The sequence below is a fragment of the Protopterus annectens genome, chromosome 7.part0 (assembly GCF_019279795.1).
Source record: "Protopterus annectens isolate FY-2018-M chromosome 7.part0, PAN1.0, whole genome shotgun sequence".
Taxonomy (NCBI): Eukaryota; Metazoa; Chordata; order Ceratodontiformes; family Protopteridae; genus Protopterus; species Protopterus annectens.
The window spans coordinates 1,168,851,121-1,168,873,409 of NC_056739.1; the positions used below are offsets into that span (position 1 = coordinate 1,168,851,121).

Here is a 22,289-nt window from a genome sequence, read left to right on the forward strand (position 1 = left end):
ATTTTGAATGAAAAAAATAGTGCCTCTCACTACTACTAACTCAATTTATTTCCTGAAAAATGCTATCTGTGTTTTATAACTGTTACTACTCTCTTTTGCTCCTGAACAGAGTACATAAAGTGAGAGCACTAACCTGTAATTTGGCAAACCGTTGTCTAACTGCGTTACTTGGTCATTGCTGTATTTATTGCAAGTTTCATATTATTCTACATATTGTACTTAACGATTCATTCATGTTAAGAAAGAAAGATGTTACACCACTGCAGTGACCATCATTAATGGAGAAGAGTTATCATTCATTGATCAAAAACAGTATCTGTGAAATTCTATTGATCATGAAGCATTTTGTTTATGTAGAAATTGCTTATGTTTTATTTATATTTGTGCTGTCACATAATGGTAAGACTCCTGAATTTTGAACACTTGGTAGCATCATTCATCTTCACCTCTGATACATGGCTTCCTAAAGTCATCTATCAAAGTTGCACTTTGCAGTTGACTGGTTTCACTTTGTAGACATCTTAGACAGGTGCCTCCTAGCCATTGATAAAGGCCATAACCTTGTTCAAAAAAAGACATTTAGCAAGATGTGTGATATAAAAGGATGAAGCCCTAACTACATCCCAGATTAGCTGGGTTAAATTAACATCCCAGGCACTTGAACTGGTGGGGAGAGAGAGGAGTAATTGGGCAGTGCCTACTCACACCCCTCAGGGGAAAGGGGTGGGTGCACATGCTCAAGGTGCACTATTTCTGCTAGAGTCCCCAGTCTGGTAGAGACCAGAAATTGCATGGAGGCACTAGCTTTAAGGGGGGAAGTTATTTGAGGGTGCCCCCCCCCCCTCACAAAGGCTCACTGCACTTCCTGTCTTGGACATTACTAACCTGGTGCAAGAAGGGGATGTAGGGAAGTAGTGGCAAACATGATTGGTGCTTTGATGGCAGCCACATTCTGGCCCTGGTGTCAACCTGTATAAGGGAATCCGTGCGCAGACTGATTCCCATGTAAGGGAATCAGTTAAGCATATTTCACCACACCAGCAGGCTCAGAGTTAACTATTCCCAAAATTATTTAGCTGCACACAAGACAAAGATTATCAGGTCAGTATTCTCAAAAAATCTGCACGTGAAAGTCCTCAGCCCTTCTTTTCCTTCATTTGTAGAGGAGACTGTACTGTTTGGACAATTGGGATGCTTACCTTCACAGTGGAACAAGGAAAGGGCATTGAATATTCCCCGTGTTTCATTATAGATAATACCCATTTCCAGTTCTGAATCCTAAAGTTTGGCCTCTCCTCATTATGTAGACTTTTCGCCAAGTGCATGACATTATATTAGCAAGGCTGATGCAATGATTACAGATGCATACAACATAGTTGTGTAGATAAGTTTTGTAGTCCATACAAGACGCTCACCATCATGTCTACACTTTGGAAATGAGAATAGTAAGGCTGGACTTTCAGAAGCATTATTTTTCCCTCTAGTGTGCCTGCCCTTTCATTTGGAAGCATGGTACTTGTCTAGTGGTCTTGGTATATTAACTGGCAAGGGGGTGTGCTAGTTCTTTCCACTACACTAACCTCCTTTTAGGATTAGGCACTGGAGAACTGCTTCCAGTGTCAGCACTGATGCATCCCAGTTAACAGCTGCCTCTTACACTTTATTTTGTCACTTCACGAATGGAATATCTCAAGGCAACTGTCTTCTAGGTCTTTCAAAGAATGTAGTGATCTTTTGATGAACCTCTTTACATATGTGATAAATGCTCAGAATACAAACTTTTTTTTTCTTCCTAAAACCCATCCAGGGGACACCGTCTGTTATCATTTCTAGGTGTCCTTCTTTCTGCTTTTCTTTGCCTTTTCAGTTTGTTTCATCCCTTCTTCCTCATAGCAGTAGTCTTCATTTGATGCTGTCTCCCTCTACCACAGTCCGTTGTCCATTCTTTTGAGTGCCCACCATCCTTCCCACAACATTCAGATATGTTGACTCTGGTTCCCCAACTAGCTAAAAATATTGATTAGTGGATCGTGTTAGTTCCACAAATAACATTCACTAGGTAAGTCTTTAAGAGCAGATGAATGTGATTTTTTTATTGACTAGGTGGTAGGTGTTCCAGCCTTTCACCAATACCAGTCTTTTGTAGTCCTATGTTATGTGTTCCCTGTATGATTCCAGTTTAAGCTGCTGCACCAGTAAGATCCTGTAACTTCCTTTACAATTTTTTGTGTTAAGTGATTTTTGCTTTGTCTTTTTTACAGGACATTCATGCAGGAGTCTTTCAACTCAGACTTTTCATACATTTCACATTACTGCCATGAGATCTAAATGTTGCCCTAGAGAAGCTACTTGCCCCAGTTTAACTGACAAATTTTGCTGAGTTGAAATTTTGCTTTTGGAAAACTTTCTTCTCTAGATGATGGGTCTTGAGTTCGTGCTTTAGCTGCAATAGCTTTCAGGCAGACTGTCATTGTCTCCTTCAAAAAATAATGAACTGCACCATGCTTTTCCATAACTTGGTCTCTTTCTAAATCCGCCTTCCTTCATTTCCAACCAGTCCTCCATTATTTCTGTACAGAATCTACAAGTCTTTTCACTATGCAGTTTTCTTCCATACCACGTCCAGTTCTTGGGAGTGCCTTCTTCATACTGCCGAACTGCCTCTTTATCAAATATCAGCAAGTTTGCTTGCCATTTTGCTATGGTCAAAGAGAGCAGAAAGATGTCCAAGGAGTGGGATAACTATGGGAAATCCTAGGCAGAAGCTGCTGTGGTTGACAGGGTCAGTGGCTACATTGGTAGCTTTGTTTAGAAATTACTTTTGGATGATATCTAGGACTGGTGCGCAGATTGGGGTATTGCATGTGCTCTCCAAGCATTAAAACTGGGTGCTATTTTGGGTTCAAGACATCCTTTTCCAGTGCTGTTCTTTGTTTTCTTCCTTTGTTCCTTTACTTAGAAATTTTGATTAGGAACACTGCCTGAGACTCTTTCCTGCAAGTGAGAGCTTACTGCCAGAGTATATGAAAGTAAAATGCAGCTATTATATGAGGTGCCCTCTATAGTTTTTCACCTTTTATATAACATCCTTTTAGCAGGTAATGTCTCTGCTTTGTATCTTTACTGCTTATTTTGTTTTGCTCTACGCTTGGGCCTTGACTGAGCAGAATTATATTCTTAGTTTGCATGTTACATGATGTCCTTCATGGATGCATCTGCAGTCATAACAAGTGGGTTGTCCTGTCGTCAGGCAGCCCTGCAGTCGGCCGGATTCCAAAGTCCGGGTCCGGCTTCGGCTGATGTCGCACTCCACCCGACGTCATCTCTGTTGGTCTTCGGGTATAAAAGCATCAGCCGACGCCATTTTCCCCAGTCTTTCTTGCCGCGTGGCGCCCGAAGCAGAAGCTGTTCGCAAGTGCCGGTCGGTCGGATCCAGAGATTACTTCTACCGAATACTACTTCGAAGACTTCTAAAGCTAAGTACCCCGTTGGGGACTCTTTCTTGCCTCAGCCGATGTCAGAAAAAGTTAACAATTGTTTAACCTGTGGGAAACAAATACCTCATAAAGATTTCCACTCTTACTGTCTGCCTTGTTTAGGCCCAGCCCACGGCGTAGCAGCCTGTTCGGCCTGTGCCTCTTTCAACCGAGCACGCTTAGGCGTCGGTCGGAGTTTGCAGAACAGTTTTTCGGTTCTGATTTTGCGTACATTATGCCGTCGGATCCTCAGACTACCCCCAAAAAACGCAAAGATAAAGACCGACACTCGCGGTCCGCGGTTTCGGCCGAAACCACGGTAAAGCAAATCGAAGTATCTCGGTTTCGGCTGAAACCGAGAAAACTGATCAAAGTACAGCTGAACCTATTCTTACAACTGAGGCCCCTGCTACAACTCTTGAATCGACCTCAGAAATTTTACCCACTACGGTGGTTGACTTATCAGACACTATCCCCTTGGATGTCTCTACCCCAGCACGTGGTGCTACTAGGCCTCCAGCTGCCATGTCCATTAAGGCCTTCGCCAGGGCTAAAGCAGCCAAGACTACTAAGACAGTGCCTGTAAAACCCCCACATCCAGGCCCTCTTCTAGTTCTCAAATGCTTTCTTTGGCAGAAGATTTAATTTCTTTAATTAGAGGATCTCAATCTCACCCAGACAGGGCCTCTCAGCCCCAGAGAAGAGACCTAGGCCAGAGCCCCCTGAGCCAGGGTCGGCGGATGATGCTGCTGCTGCACCCGACAAAACTGACCAGCCTGAGGCTCCTTCTCCAATTTTGAAGATTCTGATGCTGAAGAATCCATTCCAGCTGCTTCCCCACCAGAAGAATTCTCCTTTGGGGAAACCTTGCATGCCATGCGAGAACAGTTCCAATGGCAGCAACAGGATTTTTCAGACTCCAGAAAAGACTTAGGACCTTTCTGCACCTCCCACAGCACAGGCCCTTAGCTATACCTCCCGTTCTCTCTGTGGTGGATGATGCTTTCAATGATGTTTGCTCCGCTCCAGATTCTTTACCCCAGCCCCTGCCAAACCAGACAGATTTTACAGGGTGCCAGATACTCATCACCACCTTTACAAGGCCCGCTTGCAGACCCAGAAACTATTTCCCAGGGTCCCAAGGCAGTAGCCGACCACAGCTAAAACCCTATTCCTTCTGAAAGGGAAGCAAGGTCATTAGACAGATGGGGTAAAAAGGTCTACACTTCAGCTACTCTCTCAGCTAGAGCTTTAAACTGTCAGTTTCACATGATACAATACCAAGTGTTTATGCTTGATCAGTTAACTAAAAAACTAACCACTGATGAATCTCTTGATAAGAAATATGTATTAGAGATGGTAAATAACATACAACAGGTTAGCAACCATTCATTAAAATGTGGCTATGATGTACTGGAGGCTTCATTTAGATCAGCCATGACAGGCACAGTGATAAGAAGGCATGCATGGCTAAAGGAACAAGCTTTACCGGATCATGTTAAAGCTAAGTTGCTAGATGCTCCTATGGACAAGACAAGTTTGTTTGGTACACCTGCCCAGCAGGTTATGAAGAAAATGGAAGAAAAGGCAAAATCTGTTCAAACTGTTAAAGATTTCTTGCAGGTTCAACCCCCAAGGTTTAGCAGGAACTGGCCTGCCAAAAATTGGTCCTTTCCTGACTCCACAAAATTTCAAAGGGGCAGGAATAGACGTCCCAGAGGCAGAAACCAATCCAGAGGAGGTGCCTACAGAGGCCGACAGTGGCAAGGTAACAACAGAGGCACAGACACAGCCACTGCCACTACATCAGCACAACCACAGTGACTTAATCCTAAATCCGCCTACCAGGGAACAAATAGCAGCTCCTCTAGGCGGAAAGTTAACCTTATTTTCAAAGAACTGGCACTACATAACAAAAGACAAGTGGATTTTACAAACCATAGATCAAGGTTACCGGTTTCACTTCCACACTTTACCAGTCAAAGAGGAATGCCAAATCTACCTCCAAATCAAAAACAGAGGCTCTCGCCAGATAATGGAGTTAGCAAACATGAGAGCTGTGGAAAGAGTGCCATCAGCAGAACAAGGAAAGGGTTCTACTCCAGACTATTCCTAGTTCCAAGAAAGGAAAAAGTTGGAGACCAATTCTCGACCTGTCCACCTTAAATACATACATCATTGTCCCAAAATTCAAAATGCTGACCCTACAGCAACTTCTTCCCATGCTGGGCAAGGAGTCTTGGCTGGTAACTCTAGATCTCAAGGAGGCATACCTGCACGTCCCCATACGACCAATCTGCAGAAGATACCTCAGATTTCTTGCAGGATCAGAGCACTATCAATTCTCAGCATTGCCTTTTGGCTTATCTACTGCCCAGAGTATTCACAAAATGCCTGGCATCAGTAATCGCCCATTGCAGACTACAGGGAATTCAAATTTACCCATACCTGGACGACTGCCTGCTACAAGGGGACAACAAAAAGCAAGCTGACAACAGATTTACAAAGGGTCATTTACTTGCTACAAGGACTGGGATACACAGTCAATTTACAAAAGTCAAGGCTGATACCATCCCAAACAAGGACATTCTTGGGCGCGGAATTGGACACAGTACAACAAATGGCATTCCTGTCTACAGAAAAACAAAAAGAACTTCCTCTTTACTTCTTGGCACTAACAAAACTGAACAAGTTAACAGCAAGAAAAGTTCTACAGGCCTTGGGCTTCATGGCATCATGCATAATCTTGGTCCCATTTGCCAGACTACATATGAGGAAACTACAGTGGTACCTAAAGAATTTATGGTCCCAACACAGACACAGTCTAGAAACAGAAATCCCACTAATTCCATGCTTAAAACAGGAGTTCCTATGGTGGGCTCAGGCATGCCAGTCAAACCCAGGCCTACCCTTTCGCAGATGTCAACCAAGCCAAACCATCACAACAGTCGCTTCAGACCTTGGATGGGGGGCACACATGCTGGACAAATGCGTGCAAGGATTGTGGACTCAGGATCAACTTCACCTGCACATCAATCTAAAAGAAATGCTGGCAGTAAAACTGGCAATCCAAAAGTTCAAACCATTTCTCAAAGAGGGCCAGTTGATGATACGGACAGACAACACCACAGTCATGTGGTACATCAACAAACAGGGAGGCACTCATTCATATCCCCTATGCAGAGTGACCTTGGAGCTGTGGACCCTGGCACTCAGCTACAACATTCAGTTACAAGCAATATTTGTACCGGGAAAGACAATACTCTAGCAGACATATTAAGCAGAACCACTTCGGATGCCCACGAATGGAAGCTGCACCCGGACATCTTCAAGACCATCTCAAAGAAATGGGGATTGCCACAGATAGACCTATTCGCATCACCTCTCAATCACCAGCTCAAAAAATTCTGCACAAGGACATTCCACCCACTAGCATGGAAAGTGGACTCACTCTCCTTCAACTGGAAAGGCCTAACAGCATATGCATTCCCACCTCTTCCTTTGATACACAAGGTACTACTAAAAATCCAGGAAGAACGTCCAAGGATAATCCTGATAGCTCCAAACTGGCCAAGACAACACTGGTACCCACTACTGAAGAGCATGTCTCTGAACAAAATGTGGCCGATACCTCTGATGCCTTTGATGTTAACTCAGAACAACTACAGTATCATACATCCAAACCTAAAAACGCTGCAACTGACTGCATGGAACATCACATAGCAGCAGCTAATCCAGAACTTTCCCAAAGAGTGAAAGACATTATTCTTGAAGCACGCAGACCTTCAACAAGAAGGAACTATGCTGGAAAATGGAAAAGGTTTGTCATTTGGAGTACGGAAAGAGGAAAAGATGTGTCAAACATAGATATGCCTAACATTCTGGAGTATCTGGCTGAACTTCTTCATTCAGGCCTGTCCTACTCCTCCATCAAGATACATGCATCAGCTATTTCAGCAGAATACAGCTTTGATTCACCTGTTTTTTCGCACCCTTTGCTCAGGCAGTTCCTCAGAGGAATCAAGAATGTGAAACCTCCAAGGAAACCACCATTACCAGCTTGGGATTTAAACTTTGTGCTAGAAAAGTTGACACGATCACCCTTTGAACCAGCAGCAACAGCAGACCTACAACACCTGTCATGGAAAACTGCTTTCCTACTGGCAATTACTTCAGCAAGGAGGGTTTCAGAACTACAGGCCTTAATGGCAGTGCAACCCTTCCTAATCTTCCACCAAGATAGAGTATCCATGAGGACTAATCCTACATTTATGCCCAAGGTGGTATCCAGAGTGTCTTTAAACCAGGCAATCCACCTACCTACCTTCTTTCCCAACCCACAAAACAGGGGGAGAAGAATACTGCATACCTTGGATGTACATAGACAGCTACGCTACTACTTGGACAGAACAAAAATAGCAGCAAGACTGACCAACTTTCTGTAGCCTATGCAACAGGAAGGGAAGGAAAAGCTATTTCCAAACAGACAATCTCCAAATGGATAGGAAATTGCATACGATACTGTTACTCCTTCCATGGAAAACCAATTCCACAGAACATAAGACCTCATTCTACAAGGGCAACAGCCACTACCACAGCCTTCTTACGAGGAGTGGCAACCAAAGACATTATTGAGGCGGCTACTTGGACCTCCGTGCATACATTTGCCAAGCATTATAATTTACCTCTATATTCCAGATCCCGAGCAGGGTTTGCCACTGCTGTACTGCAAGGGATCCTAAACACACCATAATCTACTTTTATCCTCCTCCCCTAGTTGGCTATGGTATTCTACCCACTTGTTATGACTGCAGATGCATCCATGAAGGACATAGTACAGTGTTGTACCTACCATAAATGTAGATGTCCGAACTGGATAGCATCTGCAGTCAGGATTACCCTCCCTCCTTCCCCTCTGTGGTACTCCTAGGGTGTTTACCCTTCTAATAGCTAACTGTTGGGGGGGGAGTCTTTTATGGTGTATTTGTTTGTATATATGTACATATATGCTTATTGTTGTGTTTACCTCTATCTATTTGGAAACATTGGCATCTATCCAAATTTTTTAGCCTGCAAGAGGGCTACTGGCATCTGGGGCAAGAAACATTGAGGAAAATGGCGTCGGCTGATGCTTTTATACCCGAAGACCAACAGAGATGACGTCGGGTGGAGTGCGACATCAGCCGAAGCCGGACCCGGACTTTGGAATCCGGCCGACTGCAGGGCTGCCTGACGACAGGGCAACCCACTTGTTATGACTGCAGATGCTATCCAGTTCGGACATCTACATTTATGGTAGGTACAAAACTGTACTTTTCTTGTATTATGGTTGGGCAAGAACTGGAAAGGTATAAGTGACAATGCAGACTTTTCTCTTGCTAGTAACAGCAAAGAGTGGTTTCAGCACTGTTGTGGAGAGAGGTATGTGCTGGGATGGCATGCTGAGATTGACAGTTGAGGCCTATGAGTGGGATTATTCTGTCAGAAAGTTATCTTGAGTACTTTCTAACATGTATTAACATTGCTGCCTCACAGCTGCAGAATCCAAGGTGTGATCCTGGCTTCCGTCAAGTATCTCTTTGTAGTTGTATGATTTCCTTATGTTGTGATTATTTTTATGGGTACTGTAGTTTTCTTCCTCACAAAATCATGTTGGGTGGTCATCTGCTCTAACTTGTCCCATACCTGCTGAATTTGCCTTTGAGCTTACAATCTAATGTGTGGTTGAAAAGGATGTGATAGGATCTAGGGCTGTTGTGCAAAAGTGAGATATGCAGGACCCACTCTGAAAGCAACAAAATGTTCAAAGTTAAGATTCATATGAACTTTTAAAATGTATTTTATATTTGGCAGGGCTGGCTGATTTCATCCCTCTCTCTGCAAGCAATTCTACCATTTGCAGCCCTGGATTTTGTACATTGATTTGCAATATTTGGAGGGTGAAAGAGAGGACCTCCTTTTTTAACACAGACTTCAGACACAGTTCAGATTATTCTTTTGCACAAGTGGGCCTCTGTATTTTGTTTACTGCTCTGCAAGAGGTCATTTCTGTTACCAGAATATGTAGCCTGATGAACTGCAAAGATAAGTTCACTTACCCATTTAAGAATAGAATAAGTGAAATCTCTCTCTAATAGTCAAATTGTTCTAAAATATGCACACTATCACCAGCCCTAACTACAAGCAGATGGCTGACTACATATGTCCAAGAGTAGAGAATGTACACAGTTATTTTACTTTTCATCTGTTTTCCAGAGCCTCTGGACAGAGCTGCCGCCGCTCGTGAATTCAGAGTTTTGCATACAGCACTCATGACGCCTTCCTACAGAGATGCAGTAAGTGAATGTTTTTTGCAGCTTTCCAAAGTATCAGGAATGTTTATGCATTTACTGCAGCAGTCACTCAGTTGTAAGTTTAGAGTATGCAGACGCTTAAACTGTGATATTCATAGCCTGTACTTTTAAATTCAGTATTTGGTAATAAGTACAGTTTGTGATGTTAAGTAGCATAAGCTGTGCCTGTATCATGTTTTAGGCTTGACGTGATTTAGTGAAGTGTGCTGTATGAAAATAGTTTGTTTTTTGTGTCCCTTTATTTTGGGTGCAAGAAATGAAAAATGTACAGAGATTACTATATTTTTCAGCTGTTTTTTAAACTGAAATTCTGTAACTTACATGGACCAAGACCAACATAAGTCACCATGTTGCCTTTTCCAACATAAGCACGTGGTCCTTCCTGATATCCCGGATATTTTTGATCAAGTTATTGCATGGTCTGTATACATTTTGTCCTAAACAATGTGTGGAAGAGTACAGTGTGGAGTGGTGGTTGTAGACTTTACAACTGAGGGGAACTTCACATCAACCCTTCTGATTGGCAAGACTGGACATTGATAAACTTTAGCAGTTACCTCTGAGATTGAGTCTTTGCAGCTCCTGGTTTTAAGAGGACTCTCGCCTTAAGAACATGAGTACACATCATCCTTAAAGTGTGTTGGGTGATGATGAACTGTCTAGGGATACAAGTATATGCCTCATCTGATTTGCTTAGGGTTATAAGCTGTATGAGCCATATACTCTGGTTCCAGAGGAATTTGCTAAAGGAAGCTAATAAAACTGAAAGGTATCCTAGAAGGTGACTTCAAGAAACAGTGTGCTGGCCATTTACTGTGACCTTTGTTTCTATTCTGACCATGCCCTTTGCATGCAGTGCAGCAGAAGGTTCAACCAGTTCAGTGGACACTGACATAACCATGAGATGCAGTGTTTGACTGCATCTGACTGACTTTACAAAGGATACAAAAGCTAACATCTTGAATACCCAAGCAAAAGAGAGACCTCTGAGGCAAAAACCTACGCAAACTCCATTGCCCACCACACCACACACTACACACAGTCCACACAACTGTATCTCGCAGCCACTAAGGCCTAAACATAAATCCAACATATTAGTCGTGGGAGACTCCATTATGAGACACGCAGATATGCCCCTCACCAGGCTGGATAAGGGGAAAGTCACAGTTAGTTTTTTTTTTAGTTGCCAGAATCCACCACATCACCCATGCACTCAAGTCTGTCAACAACAGGTACTGTTATGACTCTTGTCATAGTCCATGTTGGCATGAATGACTTGAGACATACCTCCCTGGGCTATATGAAGAGAGACATGATCGAGCTCGCTAAATATGTGTCCCAGGCAGGTATGTTCCTAGACTTAAGCAGCATTCTACAGTTACCCAAAATGATGCCTCATTACAAACAGAAAATGATTAACTTTAACAATTGGCTTAGTTTCTGGTGTCTCCAATGGGATCCAGTACCTGACAGCCTGGGAAGACATGATTGACAAACCACAGTGCTTTGCCAGAGATTGCCTGCATCTGTCTCTCTTGGGCTTCAGGTTTGTGGCAAAGGTCTTGCCCCCCCCCCCCCATAGTGCCTTTTATAGGTAATTCCATGAGGTCAAAACTAGCTTCATGAACATTTCATCAAAATGCAAATTAAAGGGCATGTTGCTAAATGATAGGAGTATAAACATGAATCTGCACTCATTGCAAGCATTCTTAACCCTGGAAGATGCTGACATTCTTGCAATCACAGAAACAAGGTTCTAGGCTGCGGAGAGCACCCCACCCATACCAGGTTACTCATCCTGTCATACATTCAGATCCCAAACTGTGGTGGGCAGCAAATCAAAAGGAGGTGGAGTTGCAATATATATAAAAGACATACAAAACTCCAGGGTGGTCAAACAGTATGATGCACAGGAGACACTCCAGGTGCATTTAACCATTGACAAAACCCCTATTCAAATCTTAGCTAGGTACAGGCCCCCAACTTTGACTCAAGATACCCACTCCACCTATCTGGACCTCTTCGAATCTGTCAAGATTCAACCCTTTACCCTGATCCTGGGTGACTTTAACTACCCAGACATAGATTGGAAGAACTACTCATGCCAAATCACAAATGCCCCGAAATTCCTTGATTTAGTCAATGCAAATGCCTTGGACCAGCTGGTCAACACCCCCACAAGAGGTGAAAATATCTTGGACTTGGTATTAACCAATATGAGTAACCACTGCAGCATCCCTACAGTGTCATCCTCCCTGGTAAGATCTGACCACAGAGTGGTCACTTTAGAAGTCACCATCTCCCTTGACCCCCATAGCTAGGGTCAAACAAAAAAACTTCTCCAAAGCTGATTACAGCCTCCTGAGAGAAGATATAAACAGCTTCACAGCCCCCTTCCCTTTCATAGGAGCTGGCACATATGTCCAAACCCACACCAAAGTACTGTACAAGCATTTATATAGCTGTATGGAATCAGGAATACCCGACAGGGCAAAATCTTCCTCCTCAAGAAAGAGTAAACCTTTCTGGTGGACATCTGCAATAAATCAACTCTATAGTAAAAGGGAAAAAATTGCTGTCCAGGACCAAGAAGGAGCAGGTGCCTAATTGGAAGCAATCTGTCCTTAGCCTGAATAAACAGGTGAGAGTACTAGTGAAATCCTCAAAAAGAAACTGGTCACATCTACTAAAGACAGTCATAAGGCCTTCTTCATATATGTCCATAATCGGAAAGGAAGCAGTCAGATCTGCTCAGAACTGGTGGTCAAGGACACCACATACACAAACGTCATAGATATAGCCAACCTGCTGGCAGACAGGTTCAATGAAAACTGCACCTCTTTGTCCTTCCATCAGTAAATCAGGACATCCTCAGCACCTGCCCCCCCTCCCCTTATCTCTAGGGAGCAAGTCATCACTGCCCTCTCAAAGGCAAAAAATGCAGTCTCCATGGGACCTGATAACATCCCAGGCTGCATCCTACATGAACTCAGGCAGGACCTTGCAGCACCATTAGGCACCCTATTTAACCAAAGCCGGAGTACTGGCTTCATCCCAGCTGAGTGGAGGACAGCCACTGTCATCTCTTTGCACAAAGGTGGAATGTCCACCGATCCAAGAAATTATAGACCCATCAGCCTAACTAGCCTGATCTGCAAGGCCATGGAGCAGATTATCATGGACCTCATTAACAAGGACATTGGCAACCTCCAAACACTCGATCCCACACAGTTTGGTTTCGTCAAGGGGAGGTCATGCCTGTTAAATTTGGTCGACTTCTTTCAGACAGTCATCAAAGCCATGGACAAGGGGAAGAGGGTGCACACCCCCTACCTTGACCTGGCCAAAGCCTTTGATACTGTTCCCCACTCGGGTATAATAGATAAACTCTCTCAACTAGGCATCAGTCCGTATGTTACCAGATGGGTAGCAAGCTATCTCACTGATAGAACTCACCTAGTCAAAATAGGGGAAGCCACCTCAAGCAGCAGACCTGTAATAATGAGCTGTGTACCCCAGGGATCAGTATTGGGGCCTCTCTTGTTTGGGATATACTTTTCTGAGGTACAGGCCAAAACCAGTGGGCTATGGCTGACCAGGTTTGCAGATGACTGCAAGATGTTCTTCATCTCACATTGCTGCAGTCCTAACACTTGGGTAGTCCGCTGTCCCTCGGTCGGCCCGAATATCAGAGTATAAGGCTGACGTCGGTCAAGGTGCATTTGACTGACATCAGAACGTCCGGGTACAAATGCGCATGACCGACATCATATCCCCAGTCTTTTTTGCCGCATGGTCCGATGCAGAAGCAGTGTTGCAAGTGCCGTTCGGCGTTCTGAAATTTTTCGAATTCGGAGTTTCAGACCGAAGTCAGAGTTGGTTAAGTACCCCGTTGGGGAATATTTTGGTTTTTTCTTGCCTCAGTGGTTTACCGGATGTCAGAAAAAGTGAATAACTGTATTTCTTGTGGGAAACAGATACCGCATAGGGATTACCATAATTTGTGTATACCTTGTTTAGGACCTGAGCACGACGTTGTTGGATGCCGCTTTTGTGCTAGGTTTAATAAACGCACTATAAAGCGGAGGTTGGATTGTGCAAGGTTGGTCTTTGGGAAGCGGTGCAATTACAAAATGCCGTCGGATGCTCCGACGCCGGCTTCCTCAAAGAAGCGCAAGGACAAGGCAGTTAAACCTAGGTTAGAGGAGTCGTCCGAACCGGACGCCAGTTCTTTAGAGGTGTCAGTGGAACCGGTGGTTCCGACGGAGGCCTCTCTGGAGTCCCAGGGAGAAACTTTGATTTTACAGTATGTGGCCTCCCAGGAGGCAGGGCAGGCTGTAGGGACTTCTCAAGTAACTGTACTCCCCTCCCTTCCTAAGGGGTCTAGGCCCTCTCTTTCTGCTTCCAAGGCTTCTCCTAGAGGCAGGTCTAGTCTAGCGTCTGTGGGTGTCACTCCCAGTTCTTCAGGTGCTGTGCCCAAGAAGCACATGCTCAAAATGGCAGAGGATTTAATTACTTTAATTAGAGGCTCTATGCCCCCTCCTGATAAGAGGCCTAGGATGGAACCTGTGTTGGGGGATTATGAGCAGGCTTCGGATGTGTCTGAGTATTCGGCTGAAGACTTGCAGGAGTATTCTCATTATTCTGATTCTGATGTGGATGATTCTACTCCTTCTGCTTCTCCTCCTGAGGATTTTTCTTTTCAGAGACCCTTCACTCCATGAGAGAGCATTTTAAATGGGAAGGTCAGGATTTCTCTGATTCCAGGAAAAGGCTTAGGGAATTTTGTTTTACCCCAGCATAGGCCTTTAGCTATACCTCCTGTTCTGAATGTGGTGGAAGATGTGTTTGCAGAGGCTTCTCTTAATCCTGATTCTTTGCCTCCTGCTCCTGTTAAACCAGATATGTATTACAGGGTGCCTGAAGCTCATAAGTATCTTTTTAGGAGTCCTAGGGCAGACCCAGAAACTGTTAGCCAGGGGCCTAAGGGTGTTAAGGCTTCTGTTGTCAAGAATCCGGTTCCTGCAGATAAAGAGGCCAGGGCCTTGGATAGATGGGGAAAGAAAGTTTATACTTCTTCCACTCTAGCCATGAGAGCTTTGAATTGCCAGTTTCACATGTTGAAATATCAAAATTATCTCCTTTCTCAGTTGAAATCTAAGGTTGATGCTCTGGCGGAAGGTATTGACTGTAAAGAGTTACAAGATTTAGTGCATGTTTCTGAACAGGTGGGTAAGCATTCTTTGCAATGTGGTTTTGATGCTGTACAGGCCTCGTCTAGGGTGGCTGCCACTGGGTCAGTTCTTCGCAGGCATGCCTGGCTGAGGGATCAAAATTTATCTGACCATGTTAAAACTAGGATTTTGGATGCCCCTTTGCAATCTGATGTCTTGTTTGGTTCTCCTGTTGAGGCAGTTTTAAAGAAAATGGAAGACAAGGCTAAGTCTATGCAGACTGTTAAAGATTTTTTGCAGGTTCAGCCTCCAAAGTTTAGTAGAAATTGGCCTACTAAAGGGTGGACGTATCCTTCTTATGATTCCCAGTCTAGGGGTAGATCTAGACGTGGCAGGGGCAGAGGTCAGGGCTCTTTTATGCCCAGAACAGGGAGTTCTCCTGCACAGTCTTTGAGTGAGGGCAGGGGTCAGTCCTTTCGTAAACAGACCCAATGACCTACCTTTTCAGCTGCCAGAACCTTCTCGCCTGGCAGCACCTTTGGGAGGAAGGTTGGCACTTTTCAAAGAAAATTGGAGTTTGATTACCCAAGACAAATGGGTACTGGATATCATACATCACGGTTACAGGTTTTATTTCCATACCTTGCCTCCTTTCAAAGGCATGCCAGACATTCCTCCTCAACAAAGAATAGAGGCTCACAAGCAAATTTCACTGCTACGCCAAATAGGGGCCATACAGCCGGTTCCTATGCCAGAAAGGGGCCTAGGATTTTATTCTCGCCTGTTCCTAGTCCCAAAGAAGGGGAACACGTGGAGACCAATTTTGGATTTATCTATCCTCAACACTTATCTGGACATTCCCAAGTTCAAAATGTTGACGTTGCAGCAGCTTTTACCTCTGCTGGGCAAAGATCATTGGATGGTAACTTTGGATCTCAAGGAGGCTTACCTTCATGTTCCTATCAGACTAAGTTGCAGGAAGTATCTGCGTTTTCGAGCTGGGACTTCTCACTATCAGTTCTCTGCATTGCCCTTTGGCTTATCTACTGCGCCCAGAGTGTTCACAAAAGTTCTGGCTCCAGTGATAGCTTTCTTCAGGCTAAAAGGAATACAGATCTATCCTTATTTGGACGACTGCCTGATTCTGGCTCAAGGGAAGAGCTTCTTCATCATTTGGAATATGTGATAGCAGTGCTAAGATGCCTGGGGTATTCTGTGAACGAAATAAAGTCCAGTCTAGTACCCTCTCAAGACATGTGCTTTCTGGGTGTGAGACTGAATACAGCATCCCAGATGGCCTATTTAACCCCGGACAAACAAAAGAGTCTATCCCTTTACTTCCATCAGCTATCTCATCAGTCCGGGCTGACTGCAAGGACAGTCCTTCAAGCCTTAGGGTTCATGGCATCTTGTATTCTGGTGCTTCCCAATGCCAAACTGCATATGAGGAAGCTACAATGGTATCTCAAAATGTATGGACACAGCACTGCCAGGATCTGGACACTGTCATTCAAATAATACCTTGCATTCAAAAGGAATTTTTGTGGTGGGCTCAGGAATGTCACCTAAACAAGGGACTCTCTGTGACCCGGCCAGAGGCGAGTCAGATTTTAACAACAGATGCCTCAGACATAGCTTGGGAGCTCATCTAAATGGAAAGTGGATACAAGACAAGTGGCCTGCCAGACTACAACATCTACATATCAACATGAAGGAGATGTTAGCAGTCCAGTTTGCATTAATAGCTTTCAAGGATTTACTTCTTCCAGGGCAGGTGTTGATTCTAACAGACAACACAACTGTCATGTGGTACATCAACAAGCAAGGGGAACACATTCTTATCCTCTATGCAGGCAAGCAATGATTTTGTGGGAGACTGCTCTCAGTTTACAACTAAGTCTTCAGGCAAGGTTTCTGCCGGGAGCACAGAACTCCTTAGCAGATGTGTTAAGCAGACAAATCATGGATCCCCACGAGTGGAAACTGGATCTTCATGTATTTCAGAAATTGACAGTGTCCTGGGGAACTCCAGACATAGATCTGTTCGCTTCTCCACTAAACCACCAGCTGCCAAAGTTTTGCACAAAGCGGTTTCATCCCACAGCTTGGAAAGTGGATGCTCTTTCTTTCAGTTGGAAAAATCTTCATGTGTATGCCTTTCCACCTCTGCCTCTCCTCCCAAAGGTACTTCTGAAGGTCAGACAGGACAAGCCAAGGATGATTTTGATAGCTCCAGATTGGCCTCGACAGCACTGGTACCCACTACTGAGAAGTCTAGTACGGAAGCCTCCATGGCCTTTGCCTTTGATTCCACATCTGTTATCCCAGGAGGACAGTCATTTGCTCAATGTCAAACTTCACTCTCTTCACCTAACAGCATGGCATATTCTGTTTTAAACCATAGAGGGTCTCAACTTCCACAACAAGTTTTGAATGTGATTTTGGAAGCTAGAAGGCCTAGTACAAGGAAAGTGTACGCAGATAAATGGAAGAGATTTTTATTTTGGAGTGCAGCTAAGGATTTGGATGTTTCTGAGCCTGATTTAAGTGTGGCTCTTCAATATCTTACTGAGTTATTGGACAAAGGTTTGTCCTTCTCTTCTATTAAGATTCATGCTGCAGCAATTTCAGCTCACTACGATTGTGACCCACCATTGTTTTCTCATCCTTTATTCAAGCAATTTCTTAGAGGGACAAAGAATATAAGACCCCCACGAAGAGCTCCTACTCCTGCTTGGGATCTCAATTTTGTGTTGGAGAAAGTCACTCTACAACCTTTTGAGCCTGCAGCTACTGCTGAGTTGAAATATTTGTCATGGAAGACTGCTTTTTTGTTGGCCATTACCTCTGCAAGAAGGGTTTCTGAATTGCAGGCCCTTATGGCAGTTGAGCCTTTCTTAATTTTCCACAAGGATAGGGTATCTTTACGTACTAATCCTTCCTTTATGCCTAAAGTGGTTTCTAGTGTGGCTTTAAACCAAACTATTCATTTGCCTACTTTTTATGCAAATCCCCAAACTAAAGGGGAAAAGATTTTGCACACTTTAGATGTTCACAGGCAGTTGCGATATTATTTGGACAGAACTAAAGGGTTCAGACAATCTCAGCAGTTATTAGTTTCTTTTGCTTTGTGCTCTCAGGGCAAGCCCGTGTCAAAACAAACTATTTCTAAGTGGATTGGATTTTGCATTGCTTTCTGTTATTCCCATCATGGCAAAGAGATTTCAGCTGGGATTAGACCTCATTCCACTAGGGCTACTGCCACTTCAACAGCTTTTTTGAGGGGGGTGGCTACTAAGGATATTTTGGAGGCAGCCACTTGGAGTTCAGTGCATACCTTCTCTAGGCATTACCACCTTCCATTGTACTCTAAATCCAGGGCTGGTTTTGCCACTGCTGTGTTGCAGGGCATTTTGGCAGCTCCTGCTTCATTATAGTTTAGCCATCCTCCCTTACCTCTGCTTTGGGATTCTACCCAAGTGTTAGGACTGCAGCAATGTGAGATGAAGAACATAGTACAGTTTTGTACCTACCATAAATGTAGATGTTCGAAGATCCACATTGCTGCAGTCCAATTTACCTCCCTCCTTCCGTCTGTTGTTTGAGGTGGTTGTGTGGGTTGGGTTATCCATCTGAGGTATATTGCATTTTGTATATTGCATTTTGTATATATTGTATATATTATACATATTTTTGGTGTTAGGCTAGTTGGTTGTTTAGTTGTGGTCTATGGGTTCTGACCTTTCTTTTTAGGGTCTTCTGACATCTGGGGCAAGAAAAGACTGAGGATATGACGTCGGTCATGCGCATTTGTACCCTGACGTTCTGATGTCAGTCAAATGCGCCTTGACCGACGTCAGCCTTATACTCAGATATTCGGGCCGACCGAGGGACAGCGGACTACCCAAGTGTTAGGACTGCAGCAATGTGGATCTTCGAACATCTACATTTATGGTAGGTACAAAACTGTACTTTGTGCGCAGTCAGCAGTTCCCATAGTGATGTGGACATCCTCCAAAAGGGTCTCACCCAAACAAATGACTGGTGCCAGAAACATGGCCTCAAACCGAATGCAAAAAAATGCATTATCATCCCGTTTGGGGAGAGTGACATCCCCACAAATGATCGCATTAATAACAAGATCCTAAGCACGCAATCAGTTGTGAGGGATTTGGGTACCCAGATTGATAGCAAATTGACTTTTGACCACCATATTGTCTCCGTTGTACAGAAGACTTTCTACATGGCCCACCTCATTAGTAAGGGTATCTCATCCAGGGACAAGGAGGTCACATCATCCCTGTATTCTTCCCTTATAAGACCCATTATTGAGAACAATGCCCCTTTCGGCATGTACCTCACAAAGCACATGCAGCAGCTGGAGAGACCACAGAGATTCCTCACCAGGAGAATCCAGGGCCTCAAACATCTGCCGTACACAGGTAGGCTAATGGCCCTGTCCCTCTACTCAGTCTCATACAGACTCCTCAGAGGTGACCTCTGTCTGGCATACAAAGCAATCTCAGACCCCGCCTTGATGGGACTGCTGCATATCCACAAGTCAAGCTTCACTCGAGTAATGCACACCCACAACCTCAGTCTGGTCTGTGACATCAATAGGACCTGTTGGCGGGACAGATTTGTGTCCCAGAGACTCCCCCTTCTGTGGAATAGACTCCCTTCTCCACGTCAAGCAGAGTACCTCATTTACCCTTTTTAAGCACAACCTGGATAACTGGATGGGGAACAGAAAATACTCCCCTGGATTCCACCTGTGTCCCTGCTGGACAGGTGTATCAGGTGCTGACTTGTTGGAACATGGGCTAAATTCTTGACTAGGCTTGTAAGGGCCTCAGGGCTAATAGCCTAGTAACTTCCTATGATGAAACTCTCTTATTTTTGAGAAGAATGTAAAAGCCAAGCTGTTGAAGCAGGAAAAAGAGATAAGGATCATTGATGACTGTTGGAGTTAAATTCCAACCTTTTCCAGTGTGCCTTTTCTAAGATGTAGTAGGTGAGGGTGTCAGATGTGATTTTGGGTGGAGACAAGCAGCCACCAGAAATAGAAGACCTAGAAAGAATTGTGGCTGTTTCAGAAAGTTTAGAATAGCCATCAACCCATAGGAGAGTGGTGGATGGTTGCATTCTGGTCCCTAAGAACTTGCCTGACCTCCCATCTCTGAAGAGAGTCAGGGGTTGTCTGTTCCTCCACTTGTCAGTGTAGCATGGGAGGCTATCACATGGGACAAGTGGGTGAGGACAGCAGTTGCCTGAGGATATTGGATTGTATTCCTTTTCCCTTCAAGTCCATAGTTCCTACTTCTTACAACTGTCCCATCCTGTCAGAAGGTTAGTGTAGAAATAGTAGACATTTTTAAATCTCTCGGGAAAAAATAACCATTCAGGAGGTCTGTGTATTCCAGCAAGCTTTAGGATTTTACTCCAGGTGCTGTTTAGTACCAAAGAGAACTCTGGACCTAGGGCTCATTCTTGATCTGTGCATCCTATATCAGTACATTACAAAGGTGCTTTTCAGTACTCTTGGTGAATCCTACACTGCCATGACCATGGGCTTGAGATTGGATGGGATTTTTGGATCTCCAGGACACAGCTCTATACTTGCAGTTAGCTGCAGAGCCCAGGAAGTTCCCATGCTTTTGATACAGGTCCAGTCAGTACAAGTTTTGGCCTCTCTCTCTTTTGATCTAACCTCAGTCCCAAGGATTTATTTCAAAAACTGTGGCAGTAGTTGCACCACGTTTCGAAATGCAGGTGTACAGGTCTTTCCTTAACTAACTTACGTCTAGTATCTCTAGTAATAGAACATCTTTGTACTAAAGATGCTACCTTCTATTTCTGATGATGTAATTTTCATTCATTCCTCAAAGTATGGGTCTCAGATCCGACTTGGCCAATCTCTTTATATTCTTGGAGCTGTCTCTCAAGCTCTTCCCTTTACCCATAATGCCCCTTACTTGCCAGATTAACTCAGATCTTGTTTGCCGCTCTAACGATTCAGTCGGGATTGCGTTCTCTTGAGCTTTAGGGGGCCTTTTGGATTTGTGAGTAAAAGTAGAATTTATTTTCTCCTCTTTTCCTTGTATTTACTGTTCATTTCTATTTAGCCTTCCTCCCTTTACTCTTCTTTACCTTTGGAATACCATTTAGGTAACTTTTTGAACCATTATTGGTACAAGGCCTTCTTTCTGTACCTTTTAGGTATTCTTTCTATCATTACTGGTAGTTTAACTTTATTTTTTCCTACTACTTTTCCATAAAAATATACAAACAAATCCCCTCTCTTTGTATTTAATATCTGATAAAGTTTCTTCTCTTTTAATTATTGTTGTGGGCTACTATTTGGTTATTGGTATGGCTGACAAGCCTACCGTTTTAAAAAGTGCACTTTCTGTAGGCATGGGATACACAATTCCAATGTCTACAGGGAGTGCATATATAGTTTTAGCCCTTCTCACTTGCAGGTGTCTTGTGAGATCTGTGCGGGCTTTAATTCGAGTACAATCTGTGTTACGCAGAATAAGTTGATCCTGAAGGGCCTGTTGCCAGCTTTGTCTTCCCTACTGCTTTTACTTCTGGGGCTCAAACCTCCCCAAAAAAGCAAAGGTCATCGGAGCCCAGAGAGCATAGGAGGAGCTCTGCTATGTGGTCTCCTGCACCTGCTCTGCGTTTGGATCCACCCTCCAAGGTGAAAAAAGGGTTAGAGCTGGCAACCTCTGTGGTTAAGTCCCTTCTGATCTGGAACCCGAGGTTTTCTCCAAAACCGGTGTCTCCTAGACTTGTCTCCCTATTTTTACAGGAGACTCCCAGGAAGTCATCCCGCCCTCCTTCCATAGTTTCCTCACTCAGGTCCTCTCATAGTCTTTCCAAGGCAGATGTGGACAGGATGATGAGGAAATTTCTTAGAGCACAAATCCAGATGGGGGTGTTGCCGGCTGTGTCTCCCATTGGATCCATAAAGCTTCAGCCAACTTCACACCCCATAGTAACTCCTTCGCCGATCTGACGCATAGTTTTGTAGCCATCAGATCCGAGAGCACCGAGAGCTTTGAAGTATTGGATCCAAAGACACCACCTTCTTCGGATCTGAATTTTTCTCTGATCTGTTCAGTGCCAATCCTCACTAGGCTGGACATGTCTCAGAGTCAAAGCGTCGGTGCCAGATGTGGGGCTTGACTTCGACTCCAAGATTTTCAGAGTTGTCACTTCCCCTCAGAGTATCAGCACCAGGCAGCCCGGGTCTGACTCTGCCTTGCAGGGAAGATATG

General features: G+C 44.2%; 1 protein-coding gene across 4 annotated transcripts in view; it reads left to right on the forward strand.

Moving 5' to 3' along the window:
- Nucleotides 1-22,289, forward strand: part of UBL7 (ubiquitin like 7) — a 934,199-nt gene that overhangs the window by 273,733 nt on the left and 638,177 nt on the right. For all 4 annotated transcript variants that reach the window (XM_044077768.1, XM_044077769.1, XM_044077767.1 and 1 more), the window contains one exon: nucleotides 9,732-9,811. In XM_044077768.1, the coding sequence (XP_043933703.1) occupies nucleotides 9,732-9,811 (80 nt within the window). The remainder of the gene's footprint in view (nucleotides 1-9,731; nucleotides 9,812-22,289) is intronic.